Source organism: Ovis canadensis, chromosome 10, assembly GCF_042477335.2.
Source record: "Ovis canadensis isolate MfBH-ARS-UI-01 breed Bighorn chromosome 10, ARS-UI_OviCan_v2, whole genome shotgun sequence".
NCBI classification, from domain to species: domain Eukaryota; kingdom Metazoa; phylum Chordata; class Mammalia; order Artiodactyla; family Bovidae; genus Ovis; species Ovis canadensis.
Genome location: NC_091254.1, coordinates 87,916,853 through 87,937,236, shown reverse-complemented (window position 1 = coordinate 87,937,236; position 20,384 = coordinate 87,916,853). Strand labels below are relative to the sequence as shown.

General features: G+C 41.0%; 1 protein-coding gene across 7 annotated transcripts in view; it reads right to left on the bottom strand.

Annotated features, from left to right (window-relative positions):
• Nucleotides 1-20,384, bottom strand: part of MBNL2 (muscleblind like splicing regulator 2) — a 169,441-nt gene that overhangs the window by 33,148 nt on the left and 115,909 nt on the right. For 4 of the 7 annotated variants that reach the window (XM_069602397.1, XM_069602396.1, XM_069602400.1 and 1 more), the window contains 3 exons: nt 13,292-13,492; nt 10,335-10,598; nt 3,833-3,986 (listed from right to left, as the gene is read on the bottom strand). In XM_069602397.1, coding sequence (XP_069458498.1) covers nt 3,833-3,986; nt 10,335-10,598; nt 13,292-13,492 — 619 coding nt within the window. Of the gene's footprint in view, nt 1-3,832; nt 3,987-4,626; nt 4,681-10,334; nt 10,599-13,291; nt 13,493-20,384 lie in introns of all 7 variants that reach the window. The other 3 variants (XM_069602395.1, XM_069602394.1, XM_069602398.1) reach the window with 1 other exon arrangement.

Sequence of the window (20,384 nt, the reverse complement as noted above, 5' to 3'; positions counted from 1 at the left end):
ACTGTAGATCTGATAGCCAAATACATTGTCTCTCTCTTCTTCACTCTCAAATTCCCTAAGGTGCTCTGCATGAGATTTGACTTTTGCCTTGTTTTTGCCTTTGTGTGCTCCTACTCCTTTGGAACCCAGAACAGACCATGTGTTCGAGAACAGCTTGCTGAATTAAACAGGATAAATACATTCTGCTGTGGTTATATACATAGCGTTTCCACTAAACACTGACCAATCTTTCATCAAGATGTGTGATAAGCTTATGTAAGAGTATGGTTTCTGATCATTAGGGAAGATCTGCGCTAGCACCTCCCTGTTCTACTTTGTATTTCCAACTTAATGAAATAAATCGATGAGAGAGTCAGTGGGTCATCTCTGTTCCGACTGTTAGAAGCATTTCACTAAGGCATTAATTCTATCAACAAAGACTTTTCAAACGTCTTCTGCTTCAGTTGCACAAAAATTTCAAGTCTAGAATCTTTGAGTAGGATTATCGGGACACTTCCATGAATTATATATTCCACTTTGCAGCATAAGCACAGCCTCAGTTTTCCCATCTGCAAAATGCAAATAATTATGCCTGCCACTGGCAGAACTATCCTGAAGAGTAATGTGATAAGAACACTTACAGAAACTCAGAATAAACCTGTCAGAGAAATGTCAAGAATTATTATGCTGCTATTTTTGTGTGTGGTTTTCATCACTTTCCTAACAGAGCAAAGGAAAAGTATAACCACTAGGTTAAAATAATTCCTATCAAAAAAGGAAAAATCCCACTCACTGCAAATGTGCTAGGGCATCAATCAGGGTGATAATTATATTACCATGGGTTTGGGGAAGAATCCCATATTTTGCATAATATTTTATATTAGTTATCTCCCCAATCTGGAGGCAGAGTTCCTAAAATTCAAAGTCGCATTGTATCAATGGGAGAATTTTGGCAGTATATTAAAAACTTCATTGCGAATGACCTTTCAATAAAGCATAACTTCCAGGATAACATAAACATTTTTTGTTTCATCTTTATGATAATTATTAATGTATTTATAGAAAAATCAGTTAATTTAAAAGTAATGAGCCCTTCATTTACCAATTAAAAAAAAAGTTTTGAGCATCATCAAAAAAAGTTTTGAGCATCATCATTTCATTTGCAGGATTTAAAACAACAATGATTAACAAAGACTGATTATCATCATTATCATCTCAAATTAGGCTAAAAAAGTGGCCTATGAGAAAGAAAGCTGAAATAAAAACTACAGGAAAATAAACACTGAATTCTCTGTTATGGAATTAACTAGGGGATGGACTCTGCTGTGTGTGTGTGTGTGTGTGTTTGCAGTACACTCAATTGTATCTGACTCTTTGAGACCCCATGGACTATAGCCCACCAGGCTCCTCTGTCCATGGAATTTTCCAGGCAAGAATATTGGAGTGGGTTGCCATTTCCTCCTCCAAAGGATCTTCCCGATCCAGAGCTCGAACTCGAGTTTCCTGCCTCTCTTGCATTGGGAGGCGTATTCTTTACCATTGAGCCATCTGGGAAGCCCAGGACTTATGCTAAAATCGTTTTAATAAAATTATTCTTTTATCATTTAAAAGAAACATGTGAAAACATCACAGAAGTTGAAATACACTTCAGAGCATGAGATCCACATGTCTTTTCACTATATTTATATCATGTTACAGATGTAAATACTTCTAAACCACAGAATTAAGTGGACTAGGACCCACTGTTCGGCTCCCAAAGCTCACTCACTGGAGGGTTGCTGGACACACTTGAACAGTTCTTAAAGAGTCCAGCAGAGGGCGGAAGTGCACAACCACAGCGCCCTCTACACAAGTGTCTCACCAACTCTAATCAGGTCATGGCAAAAAAGGGATGTTATTCGTTCTTTGGCAGTCTTTAAGTGGTTTCCAGGTGAAATATTTTTAAATGGGAATTCTTCCAGTGATTTGACAAAAAGAGGAAGAGTTAAGTATGGGTTAGAGGCCTTCAGTCTTTTGCACGGCTTAGCTCCAGGGTTTCAGAGGCATTCCCGGAAAATGGTGGTGGCATTACTACCCAGTCAGAAACAGACTTGACTTTTTCTGTTTTCCCCCTCAGTATATTCTTCCACATTTTTTTCTCCCTTAAAACATCTAGTGATGAGGTCTATAAAATAAGACACTTGGTGAAACCACACAGAACCTCAAGAAAAGTTTACCTTCTAGCAATTATTTTATAAACATGTTACATCAAGTGGATTACAAGTACTATTACTGCTGGGCTACAACTGCATTTAAATGTTACCAATTAAGGCTGCAATCGGACAAGAGTGAAGCCCTGATAATTACTGATTTAGAGACTCACTCTATAGGTCTGTGAGTCTATTTATGTTAAGAGAACTAAACTAAGAAAACTGTATGCTAAGAACCACTTTATTCACACAGTTGATATTTTTACTACAATCTAAATTTTCTTAATAATAATTCATTTCAAAGTATAGATTTTATACGAAAAATAGGATAGAAATATTTATTCAACTCCCTCCTATGTTAATTCCCAGATATGCTACAGTATTTAAGAAAATGGTAAGAAACCTGAAAAGTCCACCCAAGTGGATGGGGATCATCAGTGTGCTTCTTTAGGATAAAATTGTTATTCATCTATATTGACCTTTAAGTCACTATCGCGGGATGAAAATTTTGACTTCAAACTAAGAATTCAGTGGACAGTCTTCTCTCTAAAGCTTAAGGCACTCCTGGTTCTTTAAAAAAAAATTTTTTTTTGGATCCTCTAGCAAAGTTTATTTTGAAAATATTATCCCTGCGTTTAGCTCAGATTAAAAGGTCAAAACCCCAGCCATTTATGGTGACTCTTTGTGTTTGTACATGTATATAGGTCTGTGGTCAGGGAGGTGGGTAAAAACGTGGAGGAGGGTTGGCATGTATTGTATTTTTCCTTCTTCACTTTTACCTGATGTTTTACACCAGACTCCAAAAGAGGACTCTGGCCTCCACATATGGAGGCCGGCTGGTGTCATGTCTTGTAAATCAAACTGGTCTCAGGGTAACTGGGTTCTAGGTCTTTTTAGCATTAGTCTTGCCACCTTGGGAAGTCACTTCACATTTAGGGGGCCTCAGCTTTCTCATCTGTAAAACAATCAACTGGATGCGGAGATCACTAAGACTCCTTTAACCGTCAAGATTCTATGATTAATAGAATTCATTTCTTAGTAGAATGACAGAGTTAAAGCACCTTTGCACCTACTATTATCAGGCATTGGCTTAGAAACTGAGGATAAGAGGTCTCTATATTTGTGAACTTGGTGGAAGTTGAGAAGGATGGCAAAAGAGAGAGAATGGATGTAAAAATATGAGTAGAGGATTGCTTTAATTTGAATAGCCTCATTTTGTTTTTTTGTTTTTGTTTTTTTTAGTGCTCTGAATAGGAATAGAAAAAAAAAGGTTAGTATTTACTGGAATTGCTATTTTTAGGTCATTCAGGGTTAATGACAAGTTTCAACTGTCACACATAAGAGGTCTTCTTTACATAAACAATTTTACACAGTTTGTGTAAATACGAGAAACCCAAAGCCCTAACTGTTATTAGTTTCTCATGGGTTCAGTCAGTCACTTAACTCTACAGAATATTTGGCTTTAGAATCCTAACCGTCTTTAGCTATCTTTCCAAGCAAGGGAAATTATCTAGATAGCTAGGACAATGACAAGTTTCAGGCTGTATTTATCGTACCTTTGAAAAAGCAAACTAGATGCCACCAAACAGCTTAAAGGAATGAGAAAGAAAGCACATGACCGGAGGGCACACGGACACAGGGCTTGGAACTGTCAAGGCACGCACCTGTCGGGATGAACGCAGCGTGCTGTTGCAGCTGCGCGCTGCTGAGAGCCTGCTGGTAGTGCACGACGCTGGGGTTAAACACGGCACTGGCACCGTTGCTCTTTTCAAGTGCTTGTCTCTTTGGTAAAGGATGAAGAGCACCAGGAGGGAAGGCCTATAAGTGAAGAATCGGATAAGACATGTATAACTCAAAGTAAACACACCTTCAGTGTCCACAGAGATCATCAATCGCAACAAACTTTTAAAAAATGACAGCTAAGGAGATGCCTCTGCCATGCACCTTAATTTAAACAGCGGCAATGTCGAATGAGTGAGAACTTGTTATTGCGAGCGAAAGCATGACTTCAGTAACCCCAAAACGGTAGCATCTTAACTAAGGAAAAGAAAAACTATCAAGCAACAACAGCGAAAAATGACTTCAGCTTTTAAAATGAGTTAAACTATTCTAAGAGGGGGAGGGGGAGGAAGCATTTGTGTTATTAATATTAATACCTATTCTTTTCTTTAACTAAAAATGGCAATTTCTTGAATTTAAAGGTTAATTAGGATTATCATGAGCATTTTTTACGAGCCAAGTAATTTAAATTTGCTTCACTCTTTTGGAAAAGGTATTAAAATTTGTTAGGATTAATTTATTCCACATATTACATATGAAAATGAGATGGCTAAACACCTTATTGAATTTTTCTCATTAAACATAATGATTGTTTGCAACCGATATTTTACAAGTAATACAAATCTCGATGGTTCTCTGAAAAGCTACATGCAAAGCGAAAGGTGAAAGGTCAAAGTACCAGGTCTACAGATGCTTCGAGAGGTCGCTTCATTGCTTTGGCAGTCGACTGAGTCTTTTAATAACAGGCAGCGAGCACATGATGGCAGTGGGCCAATGGGATTCAAGCGAATTAACATACAGGTAAACAGCAAGCAGAGGTGCATCATGGGAACGGCATTGCATTGTGGATAGGTGAGAAGGAAAAAAATATTCTGAATGCAATATACAACGTACAAAACACTAGGCATGCACAACAACAAAAATGTTCTCTAAAGAAATGAATATTACACCTTAAATTAGTATTGAAGCAAAAATGCATCTACTATACCTTAGTTAAAAGCATATAAGAGAGTAAAATATAGATGTTTGAAATTCAGGAAAGTTAATTAAAACAGCAGCTTGCATACACACCATAAGCATTTTTATATTGCTTCAGAAAAAAATGCAAAACTTTCAAGGGCCGCAGGATCGAAGAACTTCTGATAAGTTAGTTTTCAAATATAAAATAATGAATGTACCATGTATAAGATCCAAGTTGAAAAAAAAATATGTCTTTAACCTTCATAAACGGAAGTTTTAATGACGATCTAGCCTAACAAAATGAAGTGGCAAACTGAGACAAACAATTCAGGCAAAAAAATACTCAAACACAAGATTATTTACGCAAAACGGTTTGGGTTTGGATCTTAATTTTTTGTCTGAATTATGTGGATAATTGTCTCAATTTTTCTCTTCACTCTGCTAGTGTGGATCTGGCAATAATGCAGTAAGCTTCCAAACTTAACAGTTTTGAATTTGAAGAGTAGGTTTCTCAAATTTCCATTTCATTCCACCGTATGGTTTCTAATGACTAACTTATCTTCCATTCTGTTTTCCACCACATTTGAAATTTTTATTCAATTTATGGCAAACAACTTACCGGGATTACACTGAGAAAATACCCTTTAAAGGGTATTTGGTATCCTCGGGTATCAAAATAATTTTATCTAATAATTCTATTCATACTTTTAACTATAATCAGTGACCAACCCACTTAATGAGAGGTGGAACTCTTGGCTAGAACAGGTACAATAGCTAAAAATAGCAAAAACAGCTAAAAAATAGCAATGAACTGCTTGGAATATAAGAAGTAAGATAATATCTTTAACTTATAACCATCCTTTGGGCAGATAGTTTCATTTAAACAGCTGAAATAATAATAAATAGTGGTTGATTTAGACCACGATGAGAAAATCTTCCTGTTCCTTGATAATTGTTGTAAGAAATCTAAAAATTTTATGATGGAATTCTATGAAAATAAAGTCAAAGGAATAGATCCAATGCAAAAAAAAAAAAAAAAGAAATACCCCTTTTCTATGTTTAGCACAATAGGTAAATCCCCAAGGCTTGTATAACAAATACAAAATGTTTTACTATAAAGCTCTGAGTTACAAGTATGGCATTTGGAAGAAAATGGGATAGTAAATAACCCTTAAAATGGGAACAATGAATGACATTTTCCTTGACCAATAAAGAGCTGTTCTTCATCATTTGATGTTTCAGGATTAAAAGTATGAAAGTGACAAGGAGATAAAGGGCTAAGGGTGAGCTGAGGGCGGGGATGCGGGGACTAGAAATGAAGTGGAAAGGACTGTAGGGAGAGAAAAGGTTTAGGATGGCCAATGTTTCGGAAGGCAGTCTGGATAGAGGCCATCACAGAGGAAATCATCGTTCTACAGGCAGAACTGTGAACATCTGAAAAAACCAACAAGATTCAGAACAAGAAAGCTTTGAATATTCTTTACTCCAGCGTCAGTTTGCCATGATGTAACTTTCATGACATCACTTTTATTTAAGATCTTTCATTCCAATATATTTTTACATTGCTAGATAATAAAAAAAATTTTTTTTGCTTACATTAGCCTATACTAACTACATAAGGCTACATAGCCTGTTCTCATAGAGTGCACTAACAACATTAACTGGATTAAACAAAGTGAACACGTCAGCCACTCAGTCGTGTTGGGCTCTTCGACCCCACAGACTAGCCCACCAGGCTCCTCTGTCCATGGGGTTCTCTGGATAAGAATATTGGAGTGGGTTGACCATTCCCTTCTCCAGGGGGTCTTCCCAATTCAGGGATCAAACCTGGGTCTCCCACATTGCAGGCAGATTCTTTACTGTCTGAGCCACAGGGAAGCTTATTAACTGGATGGTTAAAATCATTTTGGCCTGGACTTTCTGGATTCCATTCTTCCCTTCCCTTTTTCAGTCCTTGGGAGATAAAGAACACACCTACTCTTGGGTTGATCTTTTCTGATATGCTAACTAGGAGAGTGATTATGTCTCTAAAGCCTGGTGCTTATGAACAAAATTTTCAACAAAAGATCATTTAGCGAAGTCTCCGAGTAGAAAAAGAGATATTAAGTATTTCTCCCTAAGATAAGCACCTGAAAGGTTTATGTTCTCTTTTTTCCAAACCTCATTTGATGAATGTAATTTCCACAGAAATTATAATAAACTAGGAATTTAAAGAAGCTGAGAGCTCTAAAGTGAGCTAGACACTGACAGCATCTCTCTTTCTACCACTCACTTGGGTTTCTTTACTAGATGCAAATATCTTGTCTTTTCAAGGAAACACACAGCTCCTGGAGTGGACATATAAATATCTTGCATGTCTCACGCTTTGAGGAACACGTGTGGAATGTATTTTAAAAACTGTATGGGTGAATAATCACGTTATAATGTGCCTTTGTAGTACCCAGATGTTCTGTTTTAGAGGATATTATGTGACTGCAGCCATATGTTTACCTATATTGAAAGATCTTCAGGATTAGAGCAGACCTCAGAGATCCCCAAGGCCAGTGAACTTTGGGAGCTTCCTTAGGCACCTACGCAGAGAACCAGATTCTCTTTAATTGAGCTCCTACTATGTGCCAGATACTGAGCATCCATTCCAGCTGGCCTCACCAACATTTCTGATCCTCTGTCCCCTCTCCGAGCCTTCTCTATAGTGTGTGTGCATGTAGCCAGGCGTTTCATTTTCTGGATCAAGGAGCAAGCCAACTTCAAGGCAAGCGAACCAACTGCCCGGCCTTAGAGGTAAAGACCAAACCTGAGGAGTCAAGAATCGTGGACGACAGTAACCAGAGCTGCCACTTCAATGCAGAAGAAAGGGATATGGACAAGTAGGATGGAATTCAAAGTTCCTGAACATGTTTTCATGACTAGCTGATGGCAGCTGGTCTTGTTTCTTTTTACAAAATAAGTATCTTCTGGTGCAGCCCAATTTTGGTGTGTGTGTGTGAAGAAAGACTGTTGTCTTGAAGACCAGATACCCTTTGTGTTAAAATTACCAGAGAGAAGCTCTGATTTATTTTCACATTTGAAAAATTCTGGTGGGGATGATGCCCATGTTTTAAGAGCTATTGTACAAGTATAAGGCTGTAAAGGAAAGAGATGCCTCTTTCTCTGGACTCAAAGTTTGAATTCATTTTCAGGGTCCAATTAATCAAAAGAAGCAGAAATTCCTGGATAACAATAAAAACTACACTACAGTAATTCTTGGAGCTCAGGCATGAAACCCAGGTGAATGGGATACTAACATCTTCTGGCTGCAATCATCACACCCATTCATTCTCTTAAAGAAATAAAACAATCGTTTTTCCTTCATGGTGCTGAGTAATCTTGTTACTAGAGTAAGAAGACTTTGACTTCATCGAACTGCAACTGGTTTCAAATGAGCCTCTCACTTTCAAAAGACACTGTAGATTCAGTAACTTTCATGTCATTGTCAGAAAGAACCTGATGCTTTTGTTCTGAAACTACATTCCTTTGGGTTGTCTTTGAGGATGCTGCAAGACCACCTGAAATATCAGAACTCCAAATCCAGCACAGTGTAACAATGGAGGAAACTATGGCAACTAAACACGCTGACATCCACTCTAACAACCTTTGTGCATTTTGATGAGAAGGATTTGCAACTGCACCAAAGAAGGGCACGTAGACTCACAATTTAAAGAAATCGGGCTGTGTGTATACATGTAATGGCCATTTCTTCTCTTATCTCCATCAACCCAGGTCATCTACCATTGACTTATTCTAGGTACACTGCTCCTTCAATGATTCAAGAACTTATTGATTATGTAGATGTTAGGACTGCTACTTCTAAGTAGTGTGTCTTGGGTTAGTCGCTCTCTTGTATCTGACTCTTTGCAACGCCACAGACTGTAGTCAGCCAGGCTCCTGTGTCTATGGAATTCTCCAGGCAAGAATATTGTGGTGGCTTACCATTCCCTTCTCCAGGGGATCTTCCCCACCCAGGGATCAAACCCAGATCTCCTGCTTTGCAGGCAGATTCTTTACCCCCTGAGCCACCAGGGAAACCCACTTCTAGGTAACAGGCAGATAAATCAAGGCTCAGATAACTCAGATAAATTCAGGGCTCAGCGCCAAAGGTTACTATTAGTACCAGTGGTTTGTTGTATTTAACAGGTATCTAAGGAATAAGGACTGATTTTTTTCGTAGTTCCATAGCTAGACCCCATGATGCATTTCCATCACGTCATGGAGGACCGTTATCCCTGTCATAACTTACTAAACTCCAAGCTCCCCGAGGACGAGGAAAACTGCCTAATTTATTTATTCCATCCAGCAAGTGCCCGATGAGCGCCAGGTCTCATGGATTATCCAGTGTCTATCACACATTAAAACACACTGACGTCAAGCCAGAGATCTCACACCACAACAGATTAATTACAATCCAGTGCGGTTGGTGCTCAATTTTTGTAACACAACGGACTCACGGGGAGCTGGAAAAGAAAAGGCGCATGCCCAGGCCACACCCAAACCAATTAAATAAGAAACTTGGGGGAAGTGACTGCCCTTAGAAACTTTCACGTGCCCTCAGGTAATCCCAGACTACAGAAGCCTGGCTAGTGCAGTCCACGGGGTTGCAAAGAGTCGGACTTGATTTAGCGACCAAACAACAACAACGTGTTCTAGGCAGGTGCTTCTCAAACGTTACTGTGTATACAATCCACCTGGGGATGTTGGGAAATTTAAATCCTGATCCCAAAGGTCTGGGCGGGGGGGGGGGAAGTGGGGCTGAGTCGAGCTGTAACAGGCTCCCGAGGGTGCTGGGGAGGCCTGTGTCTTTAACGCAGGGGACTTGGGGCTACCTTCCAGGCCTTTTATTATTATTCTTATTTTTCAAAACACCATCCATACAGCTCCATCTTCATCTGTTTCATGACTTTATGTTCTGCATAAATTTTCTTTCAGGGAGAGAGGGAGTTTGCAGCATGGCCTTTGTAATAAGTAACAAGAAGTGGGGAGCAAAAAAATGGGGGCAGTGGCTCCCGGCCCGGGTGCATCCTCCGCCCGGTTCTCCTCTCTCCCCGGCTCCGGGCCGCCTCCCTGGTCCTTCCAGCCCGGTCCCGCCCGCGTCCGCGCTCCGAGAGGCGCTCTGGGCTTGGGGAGGGGCCCTCGCACCCGCCCCTGGCTTCCCTGCGCCCGCCTGAGGGATTTACTTATTGTGCTGCGAAGGGAAGGAGGGAGGAACGGAACAAAACGAAAACGAAACGGGCGGGGCGGGGGAACCACGACAGGACGGAGGCAGCGGAGCAGCGGGAGCGCCAGCCGGCCCCACTCCCGGCGGCGAGGCGCGCGTGCGCGTGCCCGCGCGGAAGGCGCGGCTCCGGGCGCGCGGGCTTCGGGGAAGGTGCGCGGCGCGCGCGCCCCACTTACCATGACTGTGGCCGCGGCCGCGGCTGCCTGGGCGGCCACCGCGGCCTGGTTGGCTTGGTGCTGCGCAGCTTTGATTTTGGCCTGCAAGTGTGCAGGAGGGTGAAAATATTTGCATTTCTCCCTCATGCAACGCCCCTTTATGTAATCCATACAAACGGTTACGGTGTTGTCGTTTGTGTCGACCATGGTGCTGTCGGCGGGGTGTGCAAAGCGGCAGTCGGTCTCTCCCCGGGCACAGTTTCCTCGCTGGAACTCCCTGCAGACCTAGGACACGGGGGGGAGAAGAGCATACGATGCAGTAAAAAAAAAAAAAAAAAAGAAGATGCTTTCCCTTTCTTTGAATGCTGGCTTTTTTGCCGTTTACAATCAACCCAAGTCACTGGAATCCCGGGCAAACTATGATCACTTCAGTTTTGCTTCGCCCTGTTTGCTGGGGTGAGAATCTGTATTGAGCTAGGAAGTAAAAATCTACACTTTAGCTAAGATAACAAAAATCAACAAGGCCCCCATTGTTCTTGGGTTTTATTTATTTATATTTATTTGTTGACTTTTATAGAGGAGGGAAGGAAGGAAAGAAAATATGTTATATATATACTAATTCAGAGATTTTATATATATACACACACATATATATGTATAAAATCTGGTCTTCTGTATATAACTACGTCTCCTTCTACCATGACAACTCTGGGAAGTCGTGGGGTTTTTTGCATGGAGGGATTATTTCACCAAGGATCCAGCTACAATATCATAGCGGCACAATTCCAAAAAGAATTAAGCAGAAGTGACCAACTTGTTTCTTCTCCCTGAGGACAGGAAGTGGGGGGCAGGGTGAGTGTGAATACTCCCGTTTTCCCCTAAATCTCTCCTGCTCTACAAGATAAAGTGGGCTTCTAATCATAGATTAGAACAACTATGATACCCAAGACACCAAAACTTTCATTTAAATCACAATATTATTTTTTACAATAAAGAAAAGATAAAAAGGAGAGAAATATGGGAAGAGATAAAGCAGGGGCCTGGGGGAAGGAAGTAGGATAGATTTTGGAGTGTTGATGTATTGTTTCTTTTTCTTATTCTTCAGTCCTTAATTATCCTGAAATCTCTAGTAACTAAAATGCTCCATCCTCTGAGAATTCCCATGGATCAAGAGTTAACTGTATAAAGAAAATTTTCCTTGGAATTTAAAGAGTATTCTTAATCTTGCCCTAAATATCAATAATATGAAATAACACAAATAAGAAGCATATAACAGTTATAAATATCTGTATCAGAAAAAATTATTAGTGAAATGGTAATTTCTTTTCTTAGGCTCTACATCCAGTGTTGATGTGCTTAAGTGGCGGTTCACATCTTGATCACTAGTGACTTATAGGAAGGGTCACTGGCATGACACTGGGAACCTTGTGACAGTCTTAGGTACTTGGGAAATACAGTTTCGCTGATCAGTGGCCAGGCAAGTTTGAAGGCCAAGCAGATACATCACAAAATTATTAATTGCTTCCTTCTACTTTGTATATTGTCCAACATTCCATCGTTAGCTCATAAAACGTACAAAAGAAAAATTACTAAGCTGTACCCACAGATTGTGAGTAAGCCTCCCCTTATAAGTGGAATGACTCGAGGTTGAGACGGCGTTGGGTGTTGAGCATTTACCTAGGGGCTCTGTGTGCCACTGACTTCATTCCTGCTTTGAAATAAATTGCAAGCTGCTTTGCTAAAGTCTCCGTGAATCATTTTTACATATGTCTTTGTCTGCCAATCCTGTTGGGAAGGACAACTTGTTCCCAACTCGACTGATTTAATTTGTTTTCTAAACCACACAGTCACGTACTGAACACAAAAGCTTCACGGGTCCACCAGGTGGCGCCCCAAACACTTTTCCAGTCCCGTAAAAGGTCTGTTCAATATTCACAGGGGTAGGCTGGATCAAAACTGTAGCGATGGGAGGTTATAGTCTTTTCATTTGGGGATCCACATACTTCAGAAGGAAGCTGGTATTAGGCAACATTTTATCACTTTCAAGATGTATAGAGTAAATATTTAAACAAATGCACATTGAAAGAATCATTCTTGAATGATCCCAAGATAAAGTACAGTATATATCCTAACCTTACATATGTATCAACTAACTATAATTGGTGATCGAATTTCAGGAGCCCTTTGAAAAATCTATCAGATTCTTTATACTCCATATAAAATGCTCTATTAAATACCAGAGGATACAACAGTTAAGATAAATGGATGCCCTGATTAAAAAGAAATTTAACCCAGTTAAGTTAAATCCAGGTGAGCTGGTTTGACTCCTGACTTAAGAATTACATTTTATAAATATATGAATTTGCTTTCTTGACTTTTCTAGAAGACTTGAATGTCAGTGAAAGAAAATATCTCAAATCAGTAATTAGACTCTCCCAGGCTCTAGTCCCCCTGTTTACCTACATACAACCGGGGCTGGAGCATGCTGGAGCAGCCATACTAGTTCTTAAAGTACTGAAATATGATCATACCAGTCGCTCTGTAGTCACTGCCCTACTTTCTCCCACCTCTGCCCCCTTCATCCTGGCTGCTGGCTTTCTAACCTGCTCATTCCCAGACCTTTCCAAGATCCATCAAAGGTTCATGCCTGGCACAGCTGGAACCCTTGGGAGCCACTTCCATGACCCACATAGTGACTGATTCAGCCTTCCATTGGTTGTTGCATATTCTGCCTCTGAATACACATTCCACACAATCGATTTTTATTTGTATTGAACTTAAGTCTTTTCCCACAGACTAATTTCCTTTATACTTGGCCTCCAATTCAAACAGTAGAATTATGAAATGCATGACTTTTAGGTGAATCTCTGTGCGTGGCTGTTTTGCAAGACTGAATTGGTATCTTAGAAGCACTCACTTCCATAGAAGTACACTGCTACCCCCAAAGGCATCTCAAAACACAAATATAGTTGAAGTACCTCCAGTTTGTCAGTCCTGAGAAGTTTCTGAGTTGCAGTTGAGCCCGGGACAGTGACAGGTGGACTTCCGGGAACAATAACAGGTGTGGTGGGTAGAATTTCCGTTGGGACTAACCCAACTCCAGGGGTTACAGGTGCTAAGTAAGGAGCAAAGCTAATCGCCGTATTTGTCCCTATTGCGGGACCTACAGGAAAAGTGGGCTGTTAAAGGAAGATAACACAGGACAAAAACTTCTTTAGAATAAAACTTTAAAAAATCACCAGCAACATTTACTCACTGCATATAAGACTCTTTGTGTTAGCTGCAAAAATCAGTGCTGAACTGTGAAAATTCTTTAAGCCTCTCTGTTTAGTGCTTAATAAAAATGAAATCCACATAGACCCTCTCTTTCCCAAACCATACAAACACAAAGGAGAATGTCATCGAAACCTAACTACAGGAACCGGCTTAAACTTTTATTCCCATGAAAGTGTTCTCAAGAAAAGAAAATGGTTATTCTATTCCGGTGCCTCATCATTCCACACTAGTGAGTGTTACAACATGAAGACAGTAAAATGGACGGAACGCTGACTCATGATCTCTGATGTGCTCTACATGTCTCTCAAAGGGAGAAGAAAAAACAAACACCATGAATATAGGCTGAGTTTCAGACTGATCAAATTTGTACACTCTCAAGCACTGGGGATTATCTGGTATTTTATTTTGCTCAGACTTACCAGTATGCCTCCATGTTCTATCACTAGTATGTAAAATCCCCAAATTCATAGGCGGTTTTCACATAGACCTGCTATTTCTTGCTCTAGCTCAACTATGTCTAGATCCGGTCTTCTTTTCCTGAGAGGGTGAATGGAAAAGCTTGAACTTCTCTGTTGGCCATTAAAAGTTGCTTTGGTTTCCCAGGTCACAAAGTCAACATGGCAGTGATAAAGGCATAGAGTACCCTATTAAAACCTTGTCATCACTGTCCTCGTTGTCCAGGGATAAGACAAAATATACTAGAGGGTTGATGGGATGATGGTTTTCAAAAGCTTCACCTGAAAGGACACCTTTCAGAAAGGAAATAATGTACGTTTAAGAGAGGGACAAACTCGGCTTCACTTTAAAGGAGCTGATGTTAAACATTCAAGATGCTAGATACAGATTTTTCTTAGCATAAATTTTGCACTGATTTGGGACTGTATCGTTTTGTTGGTTTGTTTTTTGTTATTGGATGGCTTTTAACCTATTCATTTTTAGGACCAGTTTTCAGATATTTGCAATTACACGTCAACGCAGTTTTCTAATATTGAACAACGCCGTTGGCCATGTCATGCTGCTTCTCTATTTGCACATTGTGGGTAACATTCCTGTTGTCTATTTATAGCTCTGAGTTGTGGAACATATGGGGAAAATAATACTCTGTGCGAAATAAACAGGTTTTTGTTGACAGCAGTAACAGAAAAATATCTCTTACAAATGATCATGTTAGAAAACAGTGAATTATTGATAGTTTGCGCGGGGAGCTCTTAGAGAGGCTGAAAGTCTTTACTGAAGTGGCTGGGGGTGGGGAGGGATGGAAGAGGTGATTCTAATGGCCTGCGAGAGCTGCTGCCAGCATTCCCGCGAGGGGCTCTTAGATCTTTATGGCTCTGCCATACAATTCACTTTGGGAGAAAGTTGCAACATGAGGTCTCAACATGGGAAACTGATGGCAGCTAGGATTATTTTTCCTCCTTAACTTTCTACAAAATTTTATATGTGTATGTTTTCCATTTTCAACCCATTTGAGTCATAATTATAGAACGTTGTGGTTTTCAGTAACTGTAGCTTTTATAATTCAGTACCATTGAAAAGAAGCCAAGTGATTTAAATGGTATAAGGACGATATAATGTTAAGATTTAAGAGAATCAATTCTGAAAGGTCATAAATCACAAAAAAAGACTAGTGATTCAAAGAACCAGCTAGATCAGAAATGCCGGGGGGGGGAATTTCATAGATAGAGATATCACAAATTCTGACTTAACAGATCTGGGTTGAGGAGGGGCTTGAAATTTGCATTAAAAATTTTATTACATGATTTGATGTGCGGCCCAGTTTGAGGACCACTGTCATAAATGAGTGAAAATAAATATTAAGAAAACCTAGTACTAGTTGTGTAATTAACTCAAAGATTAATGATCAAAATAAACATTAAGAAAAAAGAGCCCTCCCCCATATCTCCATTTTTGACTTTCTATTGAATCAAATTCCCAATATCCCTCCCTTGTAGATCATCTGAAGCCCAGATCAGCATAGTGACAGAAATTCATGTTGTATCTTGACTGTCCATGCGCTGTCAGAACCTCAAAACTCATTTCCCCAAGCCTTTTTGGATATCAACAAATCTCTTGCAATTAGCTAAATTTTGCTTTCTCAAATATGTTACTTGTTCATCTAATTTAATGATCAAAAAGGAATGTTGCAGTTTGTTCTACTGATGCAGAGCTGTAATAAAGTTCATAGAGAGTATTATTTAAAAGTAAAAACACAAATATGAGACAAAGGGAGACATGAATTCAAAATCCTGAGGTTGGCCAGTTATTCATTTTTACCCTGGGCAGGAAATTTTTACCCTGAGCTTTTCTGCAGAAGGGAAGTAAAACTACTTAGCTTAAAGAGTTGGGCTGAGCAAGATGTTATTTCTTTCTTACTTCCCATAGTTGAACTTCAAAAATAGCAGCTATCATTAGCAGTGTAAAAGTTAGTATTAATAAAGTCCCCCCCCCAAAATTATCCATTGATTCTATAACAGGAATGTAATTAGCATAGCAATATAAGAGGTATAAAAATCTTATTAAGTGAAGGCAAACATCGTCTCTACTTTGAATATAGACTGGGAAAGTATATGTTTTCTTTCATGTGAAAGTTAAAAGTTGATAGACTTTATGAAGATAGATTCAATTAAATATTTTCTCTTTTCTTATCAAGAGTGTTTTTCATTGACGTTGAAAAGTTAAAAAAAATATATTGATTTTCAGAGATGGGCACTGTATTATTATTGTTGTTGTTATTATTAGTGACAGTAATACCTTACATCTGTGAAAGGTTGGGCTGTTCTCAAAAGCGTTCTCACACATAGTGTCTGCTTTAATCTCCTCAGCAGCTTCGAGAAGCGAGCCTGGCAGCCAGAACCCCACAGTCTTGCAGGTGAAAGCAATTTAGACCAGAGGCTGCATGGATTACCCAAGGCCAGTGCTGCCAAGGTGAGTCAAGGCAGAGCACCCCGGACTCCTGGCTCCCAGTTTGGGGCTGTTTTGTCTCCCCTGCCCTTACTAGATTTTGTTCGTAATTTCATAAAACAGAAGAGAGGAAAAGAAAAATAACCCACCACGAGTTGGCCTTACAGACATTAAGTGTACAGAGAGAGCCTTTGTGGGGAGCCACGTCCCACGGTCATCCCAGGGCCTCCCGCAGACAGGAGGTTAGGGCTGCTCTGAACAGCCGCCTGCCTGGGAAAGTGGGTCTCAGATCCTGGATTCGAGCGAAAGTCTCAAGGTACAGTGGAGGCTGATGTCTGGATTCGGGTCTGAGTCGGTAGCTAGAAGAAAGGCAGCATCTCCAGGGGACTCTGCTCTTGGGAGCCCACCCGCCAGGGCCGGGAGAGCTGGCCCTGTGGTTCCTGGAGGGGGGCTGTTGCCAGGTGGTCTGAGATCCATTTGGTCCTTGTCATCTTCCAGCACCAACTGCAGCGAGGCCAGAGGACAAGAGATGCAGAAAGCCTTCTAGAAGAAAATCGTGTCTGAAATGCAGGTCTTGCCATCTTGCCTCTGGACTTCACTCCAAGAGTCTGTGCTTCTCTCCTTGGCTTCTCACTCTCCACTCTTCTTTCTCTGTAACTCACAGCAGTAGATGTGGCCTCAAAGATCACACACACACACACACACACACATGCACACACACACACACACATGCTCACATGCACACATGCACTTTGATATTTTGTAGTGGCTTGAAAGGATCAGGGCTGGGGAGGACTGACTAAGTGGCCTGACGTATCTTATGGCTCTAAAATGTAGTCGATTGCCTTTTTAGAAAAAGAACATGAGAGCTCATGCATTTAGAAAGCTTTGACTTCAAAGGATAGGTATTTGGTACTTAAACTGAAAGGCCTAAAACACGGCATCTCTTAAGCCCCTTTATTGCCAGGAGCATCTCTGGAGGGCAGAATGTTCAGTGCAAGATCTTGCCACTAAGGACTGGATCGCACAGGCTCTTAATCTCTGTCGTACTAAAGGCCACCCACCTGCCACTTTATTGTGAGTGTACATGAGATGTTTGTGTGGGAGTCGAGGGGTGGGGCCGTATGGTTGGAAGGAAAGGAGAGAAGAACTGTTGTCGTACCCCATTAGGACCTGGAGAAGGAAAAACTCCTCGGAGGAAGGGTGAATGAGACTTTGCAGATGTAATGAATTTGAGACAGAAGAATTATAAGAGGAAAGAATCATTGGCATTTTCATTTATTCAATAAATATTCATCGCTGGTACAGACATGGTGCCAGAACACTGTGTCTCCGTTTATTGAACTTAAACCCTAAGGGGGAAGAACAAAGAAATAAAATCACAATTCACTTGTGATTTTACGGATAAGCAAATACGAAGAGGCCTCACTTATGAGATGGAGAGAAGATAGAGGCTAGAGATAGAGATTGGCAGTGGGTTGCAGTCGATAGAGTTGGAGTCCTTATGAATAAGATGAAGTTAAAATATGAAGATCAGTAGGAAGCTTCCAGCAAAAGTAAAAGCCTTTAAGCAAACAGGAGCTCTGTGTGTTCACAGAACTGAAAGTTTGGTTTGGTCTCAGGGGACACGGGAAGAGTGGCCTCTGATGAGGTGAGCTGGGTAGGGACTTGACACTGTAAATAAAATCAAGGTTACACATTTAGACTTGGTCTCCAGTGAAACGGGAAACCACTGAAGGGTTTTAAGTAAGGGAGTGACGTTATACCATTTATGTGTTTAAAAGATTCCTCTGGTTGCTGTGCCCATTGGAATAAAGCAAGAGTTGTGGCTCAGTGGTGAAGAATCCACCTGCAATGCAGGAGACAGAGGTTCGATCCCTGGGTTGGGAAGATCCCCTGGAGAAGGAAATGGCAACCCATTCCAGTATCCTGGCCTGGGAAATCCCATGGACAGAGGACCCAGGTGGGCTACAGTCCATGGGGTCACAAAGAGTTGGACACAACTGAGGAACTAAACAAACACCACAAGGAGGGTAAAGCCTATCAAGTATTTTGAAAGAAAGGTTGATGGCAGCTAAGATGAGGGTCCTGGGAGAAGGAGAAGTAGGTGGGCTTGAGGGCATATGACAGGACTTGCTGATGAACTGGATGTGAGAGAACCTGTCCGGTTTCGGTTTGAAACTGCTGGCTACACTTACTGAGATGAGAAGGGAGTAGAATGGAAAATTGGTCTTAAGCATGTCAAGTTCCCGGGAAAAATTCTGAAGGGGAATCCAGGAGGAGGTTGGGTACCTAAACCCGGGGCTCATGGATTGAGAACATGCCTTTGGTAGTTCTCAGCCTGTAGATGACCCACAGCCACAGGAATCGATGAGACCATGAAGGAGCAGGTAAGTGACAGAGGCAGCCAGCACTGGGAACATCAGTGCATAGCAGCCTCAATATAGAATAGAGCAAACTGAAAGTCGCTCAGTTGTGTCTGACTCTTTGAGACCCCATGGGGATAGTCCATGGAATTCTCCAGGCCAGAATACTGGAGTGGGGAGCCTTTCCCTTCTCCAGGGGATCTTCCCAACCCAGGGATAGAACCCAGGTCTCCCACTTTGCAGGAGGATTCTTTACCAGCTAAGCTGCAAGAGAAGCCCAAGAATACTGGAGTGGGTAGCCTATCCCTTCTCCAGCAGATCTTCCTGATCCTGGAAATCAAACCGGGGTCTCCTGCATTGTAGGCGGATTCTTTACCAACTGAGCTACCAGGGAAGCCCGAATAGAATAGAGGAAATGAACGGGCAAAGGAGACAGTGGAGGAAGGCGTGTCAGAGAGGAAGGGGCACTCTGCAGAGGAGATGGGCCACATTCTACTAAGAAGAGACTGGCTGCCTGCTACCAAGATCTCCAAAGAATAATGCCAGCATCAGTGACTACCTGTTTAGCAATATGGAGGTCACTGGTGAGAGATTTCAGCAGATGAGAGATTTCAGGGCAGATGGAAGATAAAGGGTGTGAAAAAAACCATCCGGAGCTCTTTAGAGAAGCTTACCCTAGAAGGAAACCTAAAAATAGAGTGGTACTTGTGACTCTGTTTAGCCGTTTCTTTGTCTTCTGCAATTTCTGCATGTATTAGTTTCCCGAGGCTGGTTAACGATTCCCACCGACCTGGTGGCTTACACAACATGCATTTCTTCTTTCAGAGTTCCGGAGGCCGTAAGTGTGAAACCAGTTGCAGTGGGACAAAAATCAAGGTTCTGGCAAGACTGTGTTCCCTCTGGAGGCTCCAGAAAAGAAGAATCAGTCCCTTGACTCTTCCGTCTCCTGGCGGCTGCTGGTGTTCCTTGGTTTGTGGCCCCATCACTCCAGCCTCGGCCTCCATGAGCACATTGCCTTTCTCCTCTTCTGTATGTGCGTTAACTCTCCCTCTGCCTCTCTTATAAGGATGCCTGTGATCGCATTTAATCCTGCAGAATGTCCCCATCTCAAGACGCCCAACTCAATCACATCAGCAAAGACCCTATTTCCTTGGAAGGTTCTAGGACCTGTTCTACTGTCACTAATTCATTCCTGTGACTCTGAAATTACTTGTTTGTAGAGTCAATGACTTTTAAGTTTATTACATTTTTGCATCCCAATTTCTCTTGTGATTTAAAGACCTCTCTTAAAGTATTTAAATGTAATACTTCTTTCTCATAGAGCAATCGTGATTATTGTCCTCTAATTAATATATGAGACAGTATGGAAACATAACTTTCAAAGAAAATTCAATTAACAGTTTAGAACATGAATGGAATTTATTAACAGGCCATTACTGAGTGCCAGGGTCAATCCTTACAGATTCTAAATAAATAAGAAGTGAATGATTAAAATGAGTTGAGATATAATGCATTGCGACTGTGTTGA